Source organism: Mustela nivalis, assembly GCF_964662115.1.
Source record: "Mustela nivalis genome assembly, chromosome: 19".
Classification (NCBI taxonomy): domain Eukaryota; kingdom Metazoa; phylum Chordata; class Mammalia; order Carnivora; family Mustelidae; genus Mustela; species Mustela nivalis.
In genome coordinates, this window is record NC_139038.1 from 33819303 (window position 1) to 33835419 (window position 16117).

The window sequence follows — 16117 nt, forward strand, 5'->3', positions numbered from 1 at the left end:
AAAGTGTATTAAAAGTGCGTTATTGTTTAGATTGAGGCTATAGATGGTAATTGTTTTTTAATGAGTCAATCTGAGGGAAAATACCAAGGAAATAATAATTAATGTGGTACGTGCAGTAGACAAAAGATGTAAAGGTGATGCTTCAATGATTTACTTTCAAGAGACTAAAATTCATTCCCTTCCTAATAGGCAGGGTGACGTGCATCCCAAGAAAAGGAATAGCCAGGGACCTCCTTAGTGTATGAGAGTAAATGGAAACAATGACAGGCCCTTCTTTGATGGAGTTCCAGCAAGCAAGGACAGAGGACCAGGGACCTGTCCAGCTGGGAGAACAAGGGAGTGGGTCTCAGGGTGTCTGCCGAAAGCTACAGCTAAACACTGGTGCCCTGACCCTGAGTGGAGAGAGCAAGACTTTGCCACTAATTAGCGGGACGACCTTGGGCAAGTTCCCTCAGAATGCAGTTCTTACAGCCTTAGCTGATGAGTGCTCTGCAATCCTTCTCTGTGGAGGAGCAAAGTTGACTTTCCTCACCCTGGGTTGGCTTTCTCCTTGGCAATGCCACTGTCGCAGTGATAATTTGCATATATTATCCCATTTATTGCTGTGACAACCATGTGAGGGGAGGGCTGTCCGGATCCCTGTGATAGTGTGATTTATAATAAGAAATATATAGCTGGTCTTCGTACATATTTCTGGCACAGAGCTCCTAATGTCCTTGGAATTTCCTAAGTGATGAGAGGCTAGAGGTGACTACTGTTATGCTAATGAGGTGACTTTTGGACTCCACCTGAGGATGAGGGCTGGTTGTAAGAAGAAGTAACCTTGTGGTTAGAAGATTGGCACTTTGAGTCCCACCCCCCAGTCCCTGGGGAGGAAGGAGTGGCTGGAGATTGAGTTCAGTCACCAATGGCCAAGGATTTAGTCAACTATGCCTATGCAACAAAACCTCCATAAAAACCAGCAAAGGAGCAGGTTGGGTTCTTGAACCCAAGGTGGGTCACAGTCTGAATATGAAGCAGGGAAGGACTAATCTGTCAGACCGAGTCCTTCACCTGTGGGATCTGACACCATCTCCAGGTAGATGGTGTCAGGATTGAGTTGAATAATGCGATACCCTGCTAGTTAGAGAACTGCTTGGTGTGAAAACCCTTGCCGACCACATTAAAATCATGGGCTGACTCGTAACCCCCTTTTGCCTGTTGGCTTAACCCCCGAAAAACTGAGGTGCAGAGAGACTCCAGGATGTAAGTAAGTGGAGGTAGAACTCATGGGGAGGCCTGCCTGTTCCTAACCATGGCAACCTGGCAAAGTGGCCACAGGCCATCTTCACTGACATTCACGGCTTCTTCCTCTTCCTCCTTTCTCTGACTCCCGGGTTCCAAACCATACAAGTCAGATCACTTCCCAGTCAACATACTAATGGAGTTGGGACACCCCTGGCCTCAATAACCACTAAGGTCCCTCTAAGCCCTGAAATCATTATTATTACTTTTTAACTTTGTACTCCAACAGGCAGTGAACATTCCACTGAGGAACGAATAAACTAAACTCCGTGAGGTCTTTTAGAGAGAAATTACAATCTGGTCTGAAATCAGAAATGCACTTATTATGTTCATATTTCCTTCCCAGCAGCATGCAGACATATCATTCCAAATATTTTAGCACTGGATAGATTAGACATAAAACAAAAGATGGGTTTCTAACCCAGGCAGCAACACTATTTTTGCTTAATGTTTCTGGCCACGTCAAGTAGAACATTCTCATGAAGCGCAATGTAGACATTAGCTGGGGAGTATAAATCATCCATAATTATAATATCCTTCACCCTGAGAGGCCTTTAGTGTTTCCTTTATAAAAGTTACACAGTTGAGACCTGCACCTGGCTAATAGATCGGACCTCCCTGAAAATACAATTATGCCACATGCAGAGCTGGGAAGTAGTTTTGCATGCCTGCTGTCCCTGTGTTTCACACACAATGGCTTCCCACTATGGTCTTAACCGCTGGCTGCCTGGAAGCTCTGTGGAAGAGAGGATGGCGGGGACAGCCAGGCCCGTCCAGCCTGGCATGGAGCCAGGCCCACAAAGGGCCTCTCAGAGAAAGACCCACTGGCCACAGGACACTCCGAGGAGCCTCTGAACTGCAGTCAGATGAGAAACTCAGGGTTGCTGGGGTCCGAACGTCTTTGGGGGAAGGGTTGGGGATGCTGTTGACTCAGAACCTTTCTCTCCTTCAAAGGATGGGCAGAGTGCCAGGCACTGTGCTAGGCGCTGGGCGTGCAAAGGATATGAAGACGGTGGGGGGGGGGGGCAGAGGAGCTCAAGGTGAATATGCTCACTGTGTGGTGAGGGATACCAAGAGAAAAGACAGTGTCCCACGACATGGAGGGCTTGCTGAGGCAGATGGTGGGACGCACGGACATGGCGGCCACTGGCCTAGGCCTCCTGGTCATAGGGGTGTTGAATTGGAACCAATGCTCAAGGGGAGCTTTGGCATTGTGCTGCAGAGCCCGAAACTGGGCAAAGGGATTAAAAGTGCTACTTTGTCAGATTTCAATAGGTGGTCAGAGAACAGTTTCTGAAACCCTATTTTGCATTTCTTTGTTTTTAAACAACCCTCAGATCGTCCACCATGACTCTCCTGCTGCGTGGGTTGGGGAGCCCTCTTTCCATTCCTCACCTGGCAGAGGCTGCTGGCTGTCACCTTCTTTCTAACTTGGCATATTACTCTACAGAAAGAGGTCTGACTTGCCAGCATCCTTGAAGCTAGTTTCGATCATGTGAGTCAGTTCCACATTTGGGGATATTAGCAGGAGTTTCCTAGTGTGGTTTCAATAGTGAACACTATGGAGCCACATAAAGGGGACATCCGGACACAGAAGCAGACACACGTGTAGGAAGAATTCTCCATGAATGGGAAGGCAGAGATTGGAAAAAAATGCATCTACACACCAGGAACACCCAGGACCGCTCACAACCCCAGAAGCCATGAGAGAGGCAGGGGCCAGATACTCCTTCAGAGTCTCTGGGAAGAGCCAGCCCTATGCATACTTTGATCTCAGACTTCTGGCCTCCAGAACTTTGAGAGAATAAATGTCTGTTCTGGAAGCTTGTGTGTGGTCTTTGTTTTGGGGACTGGGCTGCGGCAGCCCCTGAGGTTCTGAGTGTCCCGTTTTATGTCTCTTTATTCACAGAGAGGCTTAGCAAGTGTCACAAGGGTGTAAAGACTGAGGAGTTCTCCTTCAGGCAAAGTTAGGTAAAGTAAGGAGAAGAGAAGAGAAGAAGAAATTGCCTTCTCGTGTGGAGTCATGGGGTACATTGTTTGACCAGCACCAGGTCTCGCGTCTTCTTGTTATCTCTTCATGCCTCCTGACTCCACTCTAGGAAACGCTATTGTTTTGGAATGAGCACTGGACTCTGGGGAAAAATTCCCGAGTAAAAGCTAAACCTTTCCTGTGACTTTGGTGAGGTGGGGGAGGTGAAGTTGAAAAAGCCATGTCCTCCCTTTGCTCTTAAAAAGATGCTCTGTTCCCAACTCCCGAAATTATTCTGGAAGTTTGGAGAAGTTGCATGAACTGCAAATGTGGATTATCATCTCCTCAGACTTCTCTCCATATTCTTCTTTCCCCAAGTTCTGCTTAAGTCTGCTTTTTCTCCTTCCTGGCGTGACAGCAGAACCCCACTGGTATGCCAGATCCACACGGCCCCAAGGTTTCAAGCTGCCCCAGGTGCGGGGTCTGTGCACCGGATTCTCTCTTTGGAAACTCATGACCCCCAGAGGCAAGACTAATGAACAGAAGGTAAACAAACCAAACAAACAACATCTTTGCTTTGAAGACAGATCTGTCTGCAGAGCACTAGGAGAGATCTGGGAATGCCTCATGGAGTTTGCTAAGCAAACAAAAACCAAATCCTGCCCAAACACAATTAGCAAAGGCACCAAGGTAAAGGCAAAGGCGTATGAGCGCACGGGTGGTCAAGGCAGAGGGCCCCAACTGCTTTCCTTGTGTCAGACAGGCAGAGAGTGGTGAGCTACAGGCAATGAGGGAAGGGCTAGACTCAAGGGAGAATAACACACAGATAAGAGTAAAACTGGCAACAGTTCTTGTCACATCCCCTAGTTACTCAGCACGTGGCTGGCCAGGCACAGAGCTCTCTACTGCTCCTCTGGCCTCACTACCTGATTCCTCACTCCATGACGCAGAAGAGAGGATGAGCTTGGAGAGACTACACGCCCTGTGCAAAGCCATTCAACTTCTAAGTGTCAGAGCCTGAACATAGCCCACGTGTGCTTGCTCCTAACCCATCATGCAGGCTGAACACGCTTAGAATACGGTAGACCGACTGCTCCCCTAATGATGCTTACATCCCGGCTCCGGAACTTACGAATACGTCACCTCACATGGCAAAGGAACCTGTCAGATGTGATTAAATTCATAAAGGATCTAAAAATGGAAGATTATACTGGATTATTCAGGGGGGCCCAACCAGAGGGAAGCAGGAGGGCCAGAGAAAAAGGTGTGTTGACCAAACCAGGAGTCAGATCAGAGATTTCAAGCTGCTATGCTGCTGGCTTCAAAGGTGGAGGAAGGGGCCATGAGCCAAGACAGTGGAGCCAGACAGGGGAGTGGCCGCCAGACAGCGGAAAAGCCAGGAAACCAGATTCTCCCTGCAACACTTCTGAAGAAACACAGCCTTCCCAATATTTTAATTTTACCCCAGTAAGACCCATTTTGGATTTATGGCCTCGAGCTATAAGAAAATACATTGTGTTGTTTTAAATTACCACTATATTTGTGGTGATTCGTTACAGCTGTAATAAGAAACTACTACAGAAAGGGAGGTGAGCGTGTTGAGAAACACAGGAATGGGGCCACTGGCAGCAGCCACCTTTGTGAGTGCCTAGACCGTGCCTAGAACTGATCACAATTCTTTACGTGTGCGAGCTCATTCCGTTCATGAGGTTGGTACTTCAACCGTCTCCTTCTGTAGGTGAGTTAACTGGGGTCTAGAGAAAAGGTTAAATAAGGCACCATGATTAAATAAGGTAGATGAGGGGGCACCTGGGTGGCTCAGTGGGTTGAAGCCTCTACCTTTGGCTCAGGTCATGATCTCAAGGTCCTGGGATCGAGCCCCACATCGAGCTCTCTGCTCAGCAGGGAGCCTGCTCACTCCTCTCTCTGCCTGCCTCTCTGCCTACTTGTGATCTCTGTCTATCAGGTAAATAAGTAAAATCTTAAAAAAAAAAAAGACCTATAAAAAAAAAAAAACAAGGTAGACGAGGACTTCGCACAGACATTCTAGAACCTTCCCTCTTCATGCCCTCCACTCTAGTGTGGTGATTCTAGAAGAGATGGGAGAGGATTCACTAACTCTTCTCAGCAGTCATTAGTTGAGGGTCTGTTCTGCTCCAGGCACATGGATAAGTATGCTCTGTGCTCTTTTTTAATTCAAAGATTTATTTATTTACTTATTTTAGTGGGTGGGGGGAGAGGGGCAGAGACAGTCTCAAGCAGACTCCCCACTGAACATGGAACCCCATGTGGGTCTCAAGACACCAAGATCATGACCTGAGCCCAAAGCAAGAGTGGGACACTTAACCAACTGTGCTACCCAGGTATCCCACTCTGTGTTCTTAAAGGTGACTTGGGAGGGGAACGAGATAATTAAGTCACTCACAGGTTGCAACCCAGAAATACCATCAGAGAGGATTAGACACAATGGATGGGGGGTTGGGGGGAATCTAGCAGAAGTCAGAAGCTCCAGTCTCTTGGGGAGTAAGCTCGAGGTTACAGGGAGGGAGGGAGGAAGGCAGGCAGACAGAGGGAAAAGCAGGTGCAAAGGCAGAATCCTAGAAAAGCCAGACACAGTCAAGCGCAGTCGGGCTGGATGTGGCAGGTTTGTCCTACAGGGTCTTTCCTTGACGTGATGGAGAGATGCCTGAAAGATTGGGGGCAGGAAGATAAAATGCCAGATCTTGGACAGTGCAGTGCTTGGGAAGAATGACAGCTATGAGCTACAGAGCTGGAGAGAAGAGGATTTCTATGGGTCGAAAGATGTCCTTTCCCACTAAAGATAGTTAAGTCCTAACCGACAGGACTTATGAATGTGGCTTTATTCAGAAATTTTTTAAAAAAGGTCTTTGCAGGTACACAAATTAAGATGAGGTTATTAGGGAGGGTCCTAATCCAGTAAGACTGGGTCCTTACAAAAAGGGAGGCACAGAAAGACAGACACGGGCACTCACAAAGGAAGAATGCCACATGCAAAGGAAGGCACAGACTGGGGTGATTGCCCTACAACCAAGGAACACCAAGAATGTCCAGCAAACCACCAGAAGCTAGGAAAGAAGCCTGGAACAGATTCTCCCTCCCAGCCCCGAGACACCTTGATCTCAGACTTCCAGACTCCAGACAGGGAGAAAGCAATGTCTGTTACCGAAGCCCCCAGTTTGTGGGGCTTTGCGTAGCAGCTTTAGAATTCTGATGCATGGACACAGCAGTTCTCCTGAGGAGAGCCCGGTGCAGTACCCCTCAGGGTGAAAACCACGGGGCACTGTGAACAATGCAGGTTATAAACCGGAACCGGAAGCCCCACGCTGCTGACACATTGTTGCAGAGGAATGCCTGAGCCCTGTAGCATGCGTAGCAGCAATTTTGGCTTCTGTTCATTAGATACCAGCAACAGCCCCTATGCTTGCAACCTGCAACAGCCTAAAACATCTCCAGACATTGCCACATGCACGCTGGGGAGCAAAAGCACCCTCGGCTAAGAGTCACGAGAATAGAGGCATGCAACAGAAATATTAAAATAATATTTTTACTTAGTTCTGCAAACATGTAGGGGTCATCAACTCTGACCTCGGTTCTGGGCAAGACAAGAGTCTAAAGATGAACAAAGAGCTGCCCCTAACCTCCATGAGCTCGAGGTCCATTAGAATGGCTTGCAATTCACTGTAACAGTCACCGCGAATGCTACCAACCAAGCATAAAGAAAAGTTTCTGGAGATTAGAGTGTGGTTATGTAAGCTGACTTCATTTTTATTTTTTTATGCATACACTGTTATTTCAAATTATTTCAAAATAAAGCCACATTTCTACTGGCCAGAGGCTATTTTCCCACAGTTTTCTTCCAGCATTGTTTATCTTGTATTTTTTATGAGTTTTGAGGTTATTACTAAGTTTTCAACAATCAGTTAGGTTGTGCCTACGCCATAATGGAATACAATTTTATTACCCCAGCAAACAGACATAAATATTTAATCCTTACGCTCTACCTGACAATGTATTTGTGGGAGGGGGGTGTCTAAAAAATTGCTTTTGGGGGTTGCCCATAGGGTAGGTACCTTCTGCAGATTGGCTTTGACATTCTCTCTAACGTACTATTGAGCACATCGACACCATTTGCAGTCCTGTGTGGGGCATTTTATTTTTTCTTGAAGATTTTATTTATTTATTTGACAGAGAGATCACAAATAGGCAGAGAGGCAGGCAGAGAGAGAGGAGGAAGCAGGTTCCCTGCTGAGCAGAGAGCCCGAAGCGTGGCTCAATCCCAGGACCCTGAGATCATGACCTGAGCCGAAGGCAGAGGCTTTAACCCACTGAGCCGCCCAGGCGCCCCTGAGTGGGACATTTTAAAGAAATGATAGAATAATGTGTTTCATCCAGGATGAAGCAGCAGGTGGACGAGAGCTCACTGCTGCTGATTCTGTGGGGCGGTCTGCCTGACAAGCAGAAGGCACAGGGCTTCTCCAGAATGCCGCCAAGGAACCCTGAAGCCAGCTCCCGACAAAGTTCATCTTGGAAGCAGCAGTGTCATCCCAAGACAGCGTGAGGACACCGACTCCACTTCTAGGGAACAGCAGATCGCCCTCAGCGATTAATAACCTGCGGTGGAGGGGCGCCTGGGTCGCTCAGTAGGGGGTTAAGCCGCTGCCTTTGGCTCAGGTCATGATCTCAGGGTCCTGGGATAGAGTCCTGCATCGGGCTTTCTGCTCAGCAGGGAGCCTGCTTCCCTCTCTCTCTCTGCCTGCCTCTCTGTCTACTGTGATCTCTGTCTGTCAAATAAACAAATAAAATCTTTAAAAAAATAAATAAATAAAATAACCTGCAGTGGAAACAGCATGTTTCTCAGGGGTAGGGGGCTGGCTCCGTCTGCCTGCTGCAGATAGCGCCCCCATGCGTGGTGTGTGAACCCGCCTTGGGCATTTGAGAAACGCTTTCTAGTGAGGATGCTTCACCTGCTGTCTGCCTCTCTTCCCCTTTTGGTAGACTGGGGGAACGGTGTTCTTAAAGGAAGAAGGATCTGAATAAATAGAAAGTTCAGCACGCCAGCGTTTGGATTTGAAAGGGCAACCAGACCACTTCTCTTTTCTGGCTACAGTCACATCCATTGGCTCGGGAGCCACGGCTAAGGAAGAGTTGCTATTTAGCAAAAAAGGGATGAACAAACAGAGCTCAAACACCCTGCCCAAATGCAAAAATGCTAATGCTGCAAAATAGCCTGATTGGATTTTTTTTCACTGCACTGACTCCCAGGGAAGAAAGTTACACCAAGTTTATTAAGTAATTCAATTTTGAACAACTTGAAGGAAGCCTCTAACTCTTTTACCATGCTAACAAGCACAGCGCCTCTGACAGACTGGCTGCCAGGAAAGTTCCATCCCTACTGTTTTTGTTTACCCAGCAAATTGTAGTTCTGTTGTCTGAGGGAATTGGGAACCAGGGAATTTGTAGAAAAGTGTAATAGAGAGAAACTTCACGAAAGCCAGAACAAAACAATTCTTCTCTAACAAAATTAACCACTTGGACTCCATCCGTTTAAGCTTCCTGCGGAACAAGTGGCCTCCAGTGGGTGACCTGGCCTTCCCAGCAGGTGCAAAGCAGAGGGTCCCTGAGAAGAGAAACGCCAAGGAGAACCTAGAGCGGGTGAAAGATGTTTCCCCACACAGTCATCAGGTCTAGGATGGATGGGTTTCATAAACTAACCACTGCAGCCCCACAGAGAACAAGGTTCAACAGCCCAGGTCCTGGAAAGAATATTCTAGGACCATGCACATTTATGCATAATGCATGCAGTAGGTCAGCACGGTGCTAAAACACACACCTGCACGTGCACGTGGCGTTCATTTTGACTTGAAAAAATTACTGAGAAGTAAAGGGATGAAGAAATGTGCACTATTTCTATAATGGAATATTATTCAGCCTTTAAAAAAGAAGGTAATCCTGTTGTATCACTCTATCGTATGCCTGAAACTAATACAACACTGTACATTCCCTAATTGGAATCAAAAGAAAAACTCAGGAAAATAAATTAAAAAAGAAGGTAAGCCTGCATTTGGGGCAACAGAGATGAACTGGAGGGACATGAGGCTATGCAAAATAAGCCAGACACAGAAGGGCACATACTGGGGGATCCCACTTCCATGAGCTATCAAAAACAAACTCTTGGAAGCAGAGAATAAATAGTAGCTGCCAGGCATTGAAGGGAAGGAGACACGGAATGGTTTAAGGGGTACAGTTTCAGTTATGCAAGATGAGTGAGTTCTAGAGTTCTGCCGTACAACAGTGTACCTCTAATTAACAAGAGACACTTAAAATTCTGTACTTAAAATTCTGTTAAGAGGGATGATCTCATGTTAAATGTTCTCATAAAAAAAAAGGCACAAGGAAACTTTTAGATGGGATAGATATGTCATTATCTCGACTGCAGTGACACTATCGTATGTTCAAACACATCATTCCATATACATTAAACATGTCCAACATTTTTTCAGATATCAATTAAAACTCAATTAAGCCATTACAAAATTATCTAAGAAAGATCTGCACTGTTAGCAGGGAGGAGGCCAGTAAAGACATCCCGCCTTCTGCCCCAAGCGCCCCCCAACCCAACACCCCCCCAACCCTCAGTGCCCTAAGGCACCTTGTCCCTGTGCTGCCACAGGTTGGGGCATTTTCAGGCTGTATTTTGTGAGAATGTGGTCGCTCCCCGACACTCAGATGATGGATGTATGGATGTGCCTCCAAATGGTCCTAACCTCCTTGAATACCAAACACCCTCCAGCCACAACTCAACCCAGAAGCTGCTCCCTGGCAGCTGCTACTACCCTCTCCAAGTACTGGGTTCCATTAGGTTACAGCTCAACTTTGCTTCTCTGGTTTAGCAGTACTCACAACCATGGCGCCTCTCTTCCTTCCTTCTGTTTCTTGCCCACATTCTTCATCTTTTTACCTGTAGCTGCCCTGCTGTCCTCAGAAATTTCTAGAGGGCCTCTCTTTCTTTGTGCCTTAGCTAAAGATAACACCAGGGTATCTGAAGGAATGCCCCCAAGGACATTTCTAGAGGTTGATGGAAACTTCCCACCCATTCAAGGGGTGAGTCATTGTGGGGTCTCTTTCTGGACCTCACCTCTCCTCAAAACGCTTCTCTTACATCATTTATTATTCCACAGCAATCACTGACCACAAGATGTTAAGGAATTCAAAGACAAATAAGAAATGAGGGTAGACCACAGTGACATTTTGAAGTTAGAATGGGACCATGTAATCCACCTCTGTTAGAATCAAGCGGTGGTTTCCCACTGCCCCTTCTTCTGTTAGCACCAACTTCTTTACCCCAGTCAATGCCTTGGCATCTAGGCTTGCTGACCTCTTAAGATGCAACCCTTCCCTCTCCTGATCTCTCTTTGCTCCAGCCAAACCGGCCTCAGTATTTCATGATATGCTGCATGAACCTCCAGCACCCACATATCGACACATGGCTTCCCTCCCATTGGAAACCCTCCTTCTCCCCTTCTTTGACAGTTTCAAAATCACCTCCTCCGAGAAGTACTCCTGCTTGAACTCCTGGGCCAGGATCTTTCAACACAGACTCTCATAGACACACTGCCTTTTTGTAAAAGCTGTCATCGCACTTTGAAGTTACATATTAATCATGGTGATTCCTTGGTGTCCCTCTGCCCTGTTCCCCTGTAAGCTCCATGCCGGTATAGAGTACAATCTATATATTTACTATCGGGCACACAGTAGGTGCTCTCAGCCAACATCTGATGAAGGAAGCAGAGAATGAAGGCACAACAGTGTGCTGCTAAAGCCGATTTCCGGGGTACAATCCTGCTGCGGTGCCCTGATAGTGTGGTGGACTCAGGGGTTCTTTTGAAGCCTGACGCGCATAGAAACCACTTCTCGGGTCTTCCCATGATGTCCGGGAAGCCCTCCCTCCAGATGATGCCAGAGTTCCATTTGTTTGACAAACGCAGAAACACCAACAGAGTCTTACTGTGAAATCCGCATTAACTAAGACTAGTTTTCTACCGTTGTAACAGGAACAAGCAGCAGCAATGATACAGAAAACGGGACTGACGTGGAACCACAGATTGATTTCCAAAAACCGAGACGTCGCGAAGCACGCCGAGCCGGGCAATTAATATCCCGAGTACTCAAGGTGCCACCTACCCAGCGGCAGCACCCTGGGTTTCAAGGATGACACCTGATTTTATGTAGACAGATAGACGCCGACATTCGGTATGCAACTTTATATTTCCATATGTCAGGTAAAGTACAACCTTAAGCATATTCTGAATAATTCATTCAGGCAAAGGTCTGATAAACAGATGTCTGTAATGCGATAGTTCTGAAGGAGCCATTTTTCTGACATGAAAAAAAAAATCCCTGCTTAAAAGCCAGATGGCAAATAAACCCCCGTTCATCACTTAGGCTCACACGGGGAATTCCAGCACATTTTTCATCAATTCCCACTCTATATTTAACACAGTAAATATAACAGTGAAGTATTATGTCTCTTCCTTCTCAATCCATCTCAACCACGAGTGCTAATCTCTCCTGGGTCTGAGGCAGTGTTTACTCCAAATAAGCAAATGAGCTTCCATGGAACAAATTATCTCTTTGCAGAAACAACAGAAAATTCTGTAAGCTCAACTGTTTTAGTTTACTGGAGATTGCAAGAAACAGATTTGGCAAAAATGTCTATCCCACCCCCCCACCACGATCCCCCACAGCCCTTCAGAGAATAATGGAGGAGTTGAGCATTCTATTACGTAAACAAGGGTGTTCCTTGGATTTGCTTAAAGAGATGAGAACTTGCTGTTATTCTGGGGCAGGGCTTACGGTGGAAGGGTCCACCCATGCTAGGTGCCATCTACAGCTTGGGCTCTGGTTACTGTCTTCTCTGGCTGCAGCAGAAATGTCCTGCGTAGTCCCTTGACTGCACCCCACCCGATGGGGCCTTTCTAGGATGTAACTTCTCTCGATGTGTCATGTTGCTAAAAATGTAACCCAAGAGATGGACTCCGTGACCGAGAAGTGATTTCCCTCCTGCTGGATGAAAGACGGATCCTTCCTTCCTACCTTCCTTCTTCTTCTTCTTCTTCTCTCTCTCTCTCCTTTTCTTCCTTCTAGACACATCTGTCAAATACCTATGTTAGACACTGAGATGGAGAAATGAACAAGACGGGCTTAATGAGGAGCACTGGCAACAGATCATTTACAAGACAGGGAGGTGAGCACGACTGGGAGCCTACAGAGACCACGCTGTGAACACAACACCCAGCTTTACATGATATAGGAGGGTTGGGGGGACAACAGAAAGTCTTCCTGGTTCTAATGAACCTTAACAAGAACCTCTTAAATTGTATCCATGCAATAGGCAAATATCCCCTAGCACCTATCACATGCAAGGTGCTGGGGATAGAGCGATGAACGAGACCCTGTGTGATGCAACTCACATGCCAGTGAGGAAAGCAGAAATCAACAATAAAATAACACAAGTTTTTTGTTTGTTTGTTTTTTCCCCACCAACTGCACTATATGCCAAGAAGGAAGAGGAGAAGACCTTATAAGAGAGTAGAGACAGGATCCCCGTGTACACGTGGTTAGGAAATGCATCGTGGAGAAAGCAATATTGATTCTGAGACCTGAAGAATGAACAGAACTGTTAGCCCGGTGAGACAAAGAGAGGTGAGGATTCCAAGCAGAGGGGACGGTGTGTGCTGTGCTGCTGAGCAGGACGGTAGGATGGGAAAAGGGTCCAAAGTGGCCCTAAATAATGAGTAAGAGGGAGAGCTGATGAGTGTGTAGAGATGCACAGGGGCCAGAGGAGTTCGCTTGAGTTTTCATAGCAATGGTAAACCAATCATGAATTTTCAGACTGGGAGCCGGTAGTGACAACATGATCCCATTTGTGTTTGAAAAGCTGCCTCTCAGTAAGGCGGACATGGGTAGAAAAGAAGTCGTTCCAGAAAGATCCACAGAGGATTTTGTGGTCATTCTGGTGGGAGATGATGACATTTTGGACTAGGATTTTGGTGAAGGAGCTGGCGAGAAATAGACACCTTGAGTATATATTTCATAACGAGATGTTAGAACCTGCTGAAACAAGAAATGAATTATTCATTGGTATGTTTCAACTCACCACACAGGCTCGTTCTAACAACATCAACAGCATCAAGACTAACAACAAAAGAAAAACTAACTCCTACCAACCTTCTGTGCACTTGGGAGCTATCCTAATAATTGTATAAATATTCACTGACCCGATCTTCCCTATAACCCTAATAAATCGGTACGATGAATATCCCCATTTTATAAATAAGGAAACGGAAGCACAGAGGACTTAAATAACCTTTTCCAAGTTGCACCCAACTATTAAGGTTCAACATAACTCACATGCATGTATCCTTTGAACAAAGGGCAGAGAAACCTCTCCCGTTGCTTGGGTCATTTGCTTACAAGATGCCACTACCTGCCTTTGGTTCCCTGTGTCAATGAAAGGGTGTATATACCTCAAACACAGAAGTATGTTGTAATTTATTCATCTATAAGTTGAGCACAACCACGGAGCATTGAGCTATGAGAGTAGCACAAAAGGAAAGAACCCCGCAGGGCTCTCCCACGGGCCAGGCAGTTTGTAGATACGCTCCCACGTAACACTCAGGGAGGTGTGTTTACTCTCCCCATTCTACAGATGAGGGAAGGGAGGCTCACGGTGTTCAGTACGTGTGCGCAAGCTCTCACAGCTGGTCAGAGATGGAGCGGGGGTTTACGATTGCGGGTCTCTGCCACCGCGAGTCTCTGCCACCGCGTGGGTCTCTGCCACCGCATGTGTCTCTGCCTCCCAGCAGACTCTCTGCACCCAGGATACAGCAAGCGGCAGGCTCGGCGCTCCTGACAGGCCGACAAATGGCCACGAGCCGCTGATTGAAGATTGAAAAATCGTAATGCTTCCAGTCTTGGTGAGAATTCTGAACACAAGAGGGAATCAATGCCTGGGGCAGGAGAAAGTGCCTGCTGCCAAAGCGAGAAAGGAATGCACGGGAACCCAAAAATATACACAGGAGAGCACACATGTACACACACACACACACACACGGCTGAAAATCTCTTCCAGGAATCCTTGTTTTTTCTTTAATAGCCTATTTCTCTTTATGTTACTCTACCTGACACAAGCAATTTATATATCCCGTGCAACTTTGATGGCAGAACCCCTGTTCGCTGTTTTCTTTGTGTCTGTTCTTTGTTTTTCAGTTTGTTGCAATAAATCTTTAATATGGATTGAATTATGAGTTTTAAATAATTGAGAGAGCTGATTCCGAAGGCTTCCTACCGCAGTCACATAACAAGCTGAAACTCTGGGGTCTGCGGTGCACTCACTCCGCTCACATTCTCCAACCTTTGCCCTCACCTCTCTCCTGACCCTCAGCATCCCGGATACGGTCAGTCATTGCAACTGGATAGGAAGCTGGATGCCAGTCGGCTGGTCATGGGTTCAAGCTACGTAATAAGCCGTGAGCTTTCTTCACGGCATTGGCTTCAACCTCAATTATTACGTATGATTTGGCACTGAAGTGGCAGGTCACGAGGATGACATAGAATTTATTCATTCGATTCATTTTTATTGAATAGCTACTAAGTACCAGGCATGGAGCAAAGCATCAGAGAGATAACTGAGCAAAAGCAGACATGGTCCTGTGTCCTTTTGGAGCCTGTGGCTTCGCAGGGTTACAGATTTTAATTTTAAAAATACCAAGACCAAAATAAACATTGTCACCGGGCTAAATGCTATAAAGGGAGAGGCGGGGGAGGGGGGGTGAGCACAGACAACGAGGAGATTCGAGTCGGTCAGACAGACGCACACAGTGGGAAGATGTCTGAACGGGCCCCAGGGAATCTGGGATGTTGAACACAAGGGGTTGCGGATGGAAACCTGCAGAGCCAAGGAAGTCCTATTAGAGATTTGGTCATTTTTTTAAATGCAGTGGGAAGAAACATCATGTTTTAGTCTGTGCAGGGACATGACCCAATCAATACACATTTTCTACTACAGTTTATAGACAAGAAGCAGGCTTTTAGACGCAGCCAACCTGGGCTTGAATTTCCATTCTATTCTCTAATTGTTGCATCAGCTTTCGTTTCCTCCAGTGTCAAACAGGAATAGCTCCCAGTGTCCGCACCCCCCTCCAACCCCATCTCTTCACCAGGTGTGGTCAGCGCTTAGTAAACAAATGCATGGAAACCTCAGCTCTTGGCACATGGTCCTCCCCGCAGGTGTGCTGCTGCTGCTGCTGTTGCCATGGCTGCTGTTACCATAGTGATTTCCCTATAAATGGGTTGTCCGCTGCCCTCAGGAGTGGAGCACCCTTTCTGTACTTCCTTTTTCTGAATGCATTTTTTTTTTTAATGTCACCTAAATTCCCTGACCATTTGTCACAACTCTTCCATTGATGTCTACCACTCACCAGGCCATTTTCTAGAACACGACCACTATCACTGCACTTACGTAGTGTCAATTATATCCAAGCCCTGCTCTAAACGCTTTAGACACACCATCTCGGAACTGCACAGGAAAAGTGCGATGATGACCCTCATTTTACAGATGGGAATACTGATCCCAGGGAGTTTAAGCAAACTGCCTGAAGTCACACATCTGAAAAGTGGCGGAGCTGGGATTTCAACCTGCCTTATGGCTCCATAGTGCTCACTGCCCGTAGAGCTCATCCCTCTTTCCTTGAAAGGCAGTCTGCTGTGCATATTCTCATGGGGCTCCGTAAACCGTAATCCGCTTTTCTTTTTCCCCATCCTCCTTCTTTTCGCAAAACACCA

The 16117-nt window shown here is 46.7% G+C and overlaps 1 protein-coding gene across 23 annotated transcripts in view; it reads right to left on the minus strand.

Moving 5' to 3' along the window:
• RBFOX1 (RNA binding fox-1 homolog 1) overlaps positions 1 to 16117 on the minus strand; it is a 1569090-nt gene that overhangs the window by 698805 nt on the left and 854168 nt on the right. Inside the window, exon 1 of one of the 23 annotated variants that reach the window (XM_082713122.1) lies at positions 6913 to 6935. The exons of the other annotated variants lie outside the window; for them this stretch is intronic. Within the exon in view, the coding sequence (XP_082569248.1) occupies positions 6913 to 6933 (21 nt within the window). The 5' untranslated portion in view covers positions 6934 to 6935. Of the gene's footprint in view, positions 1 to 6912; positions 6936 to 16117 lie in introns of those variants that run through there. 23 annotated transcript variants of the gene reach the window in all.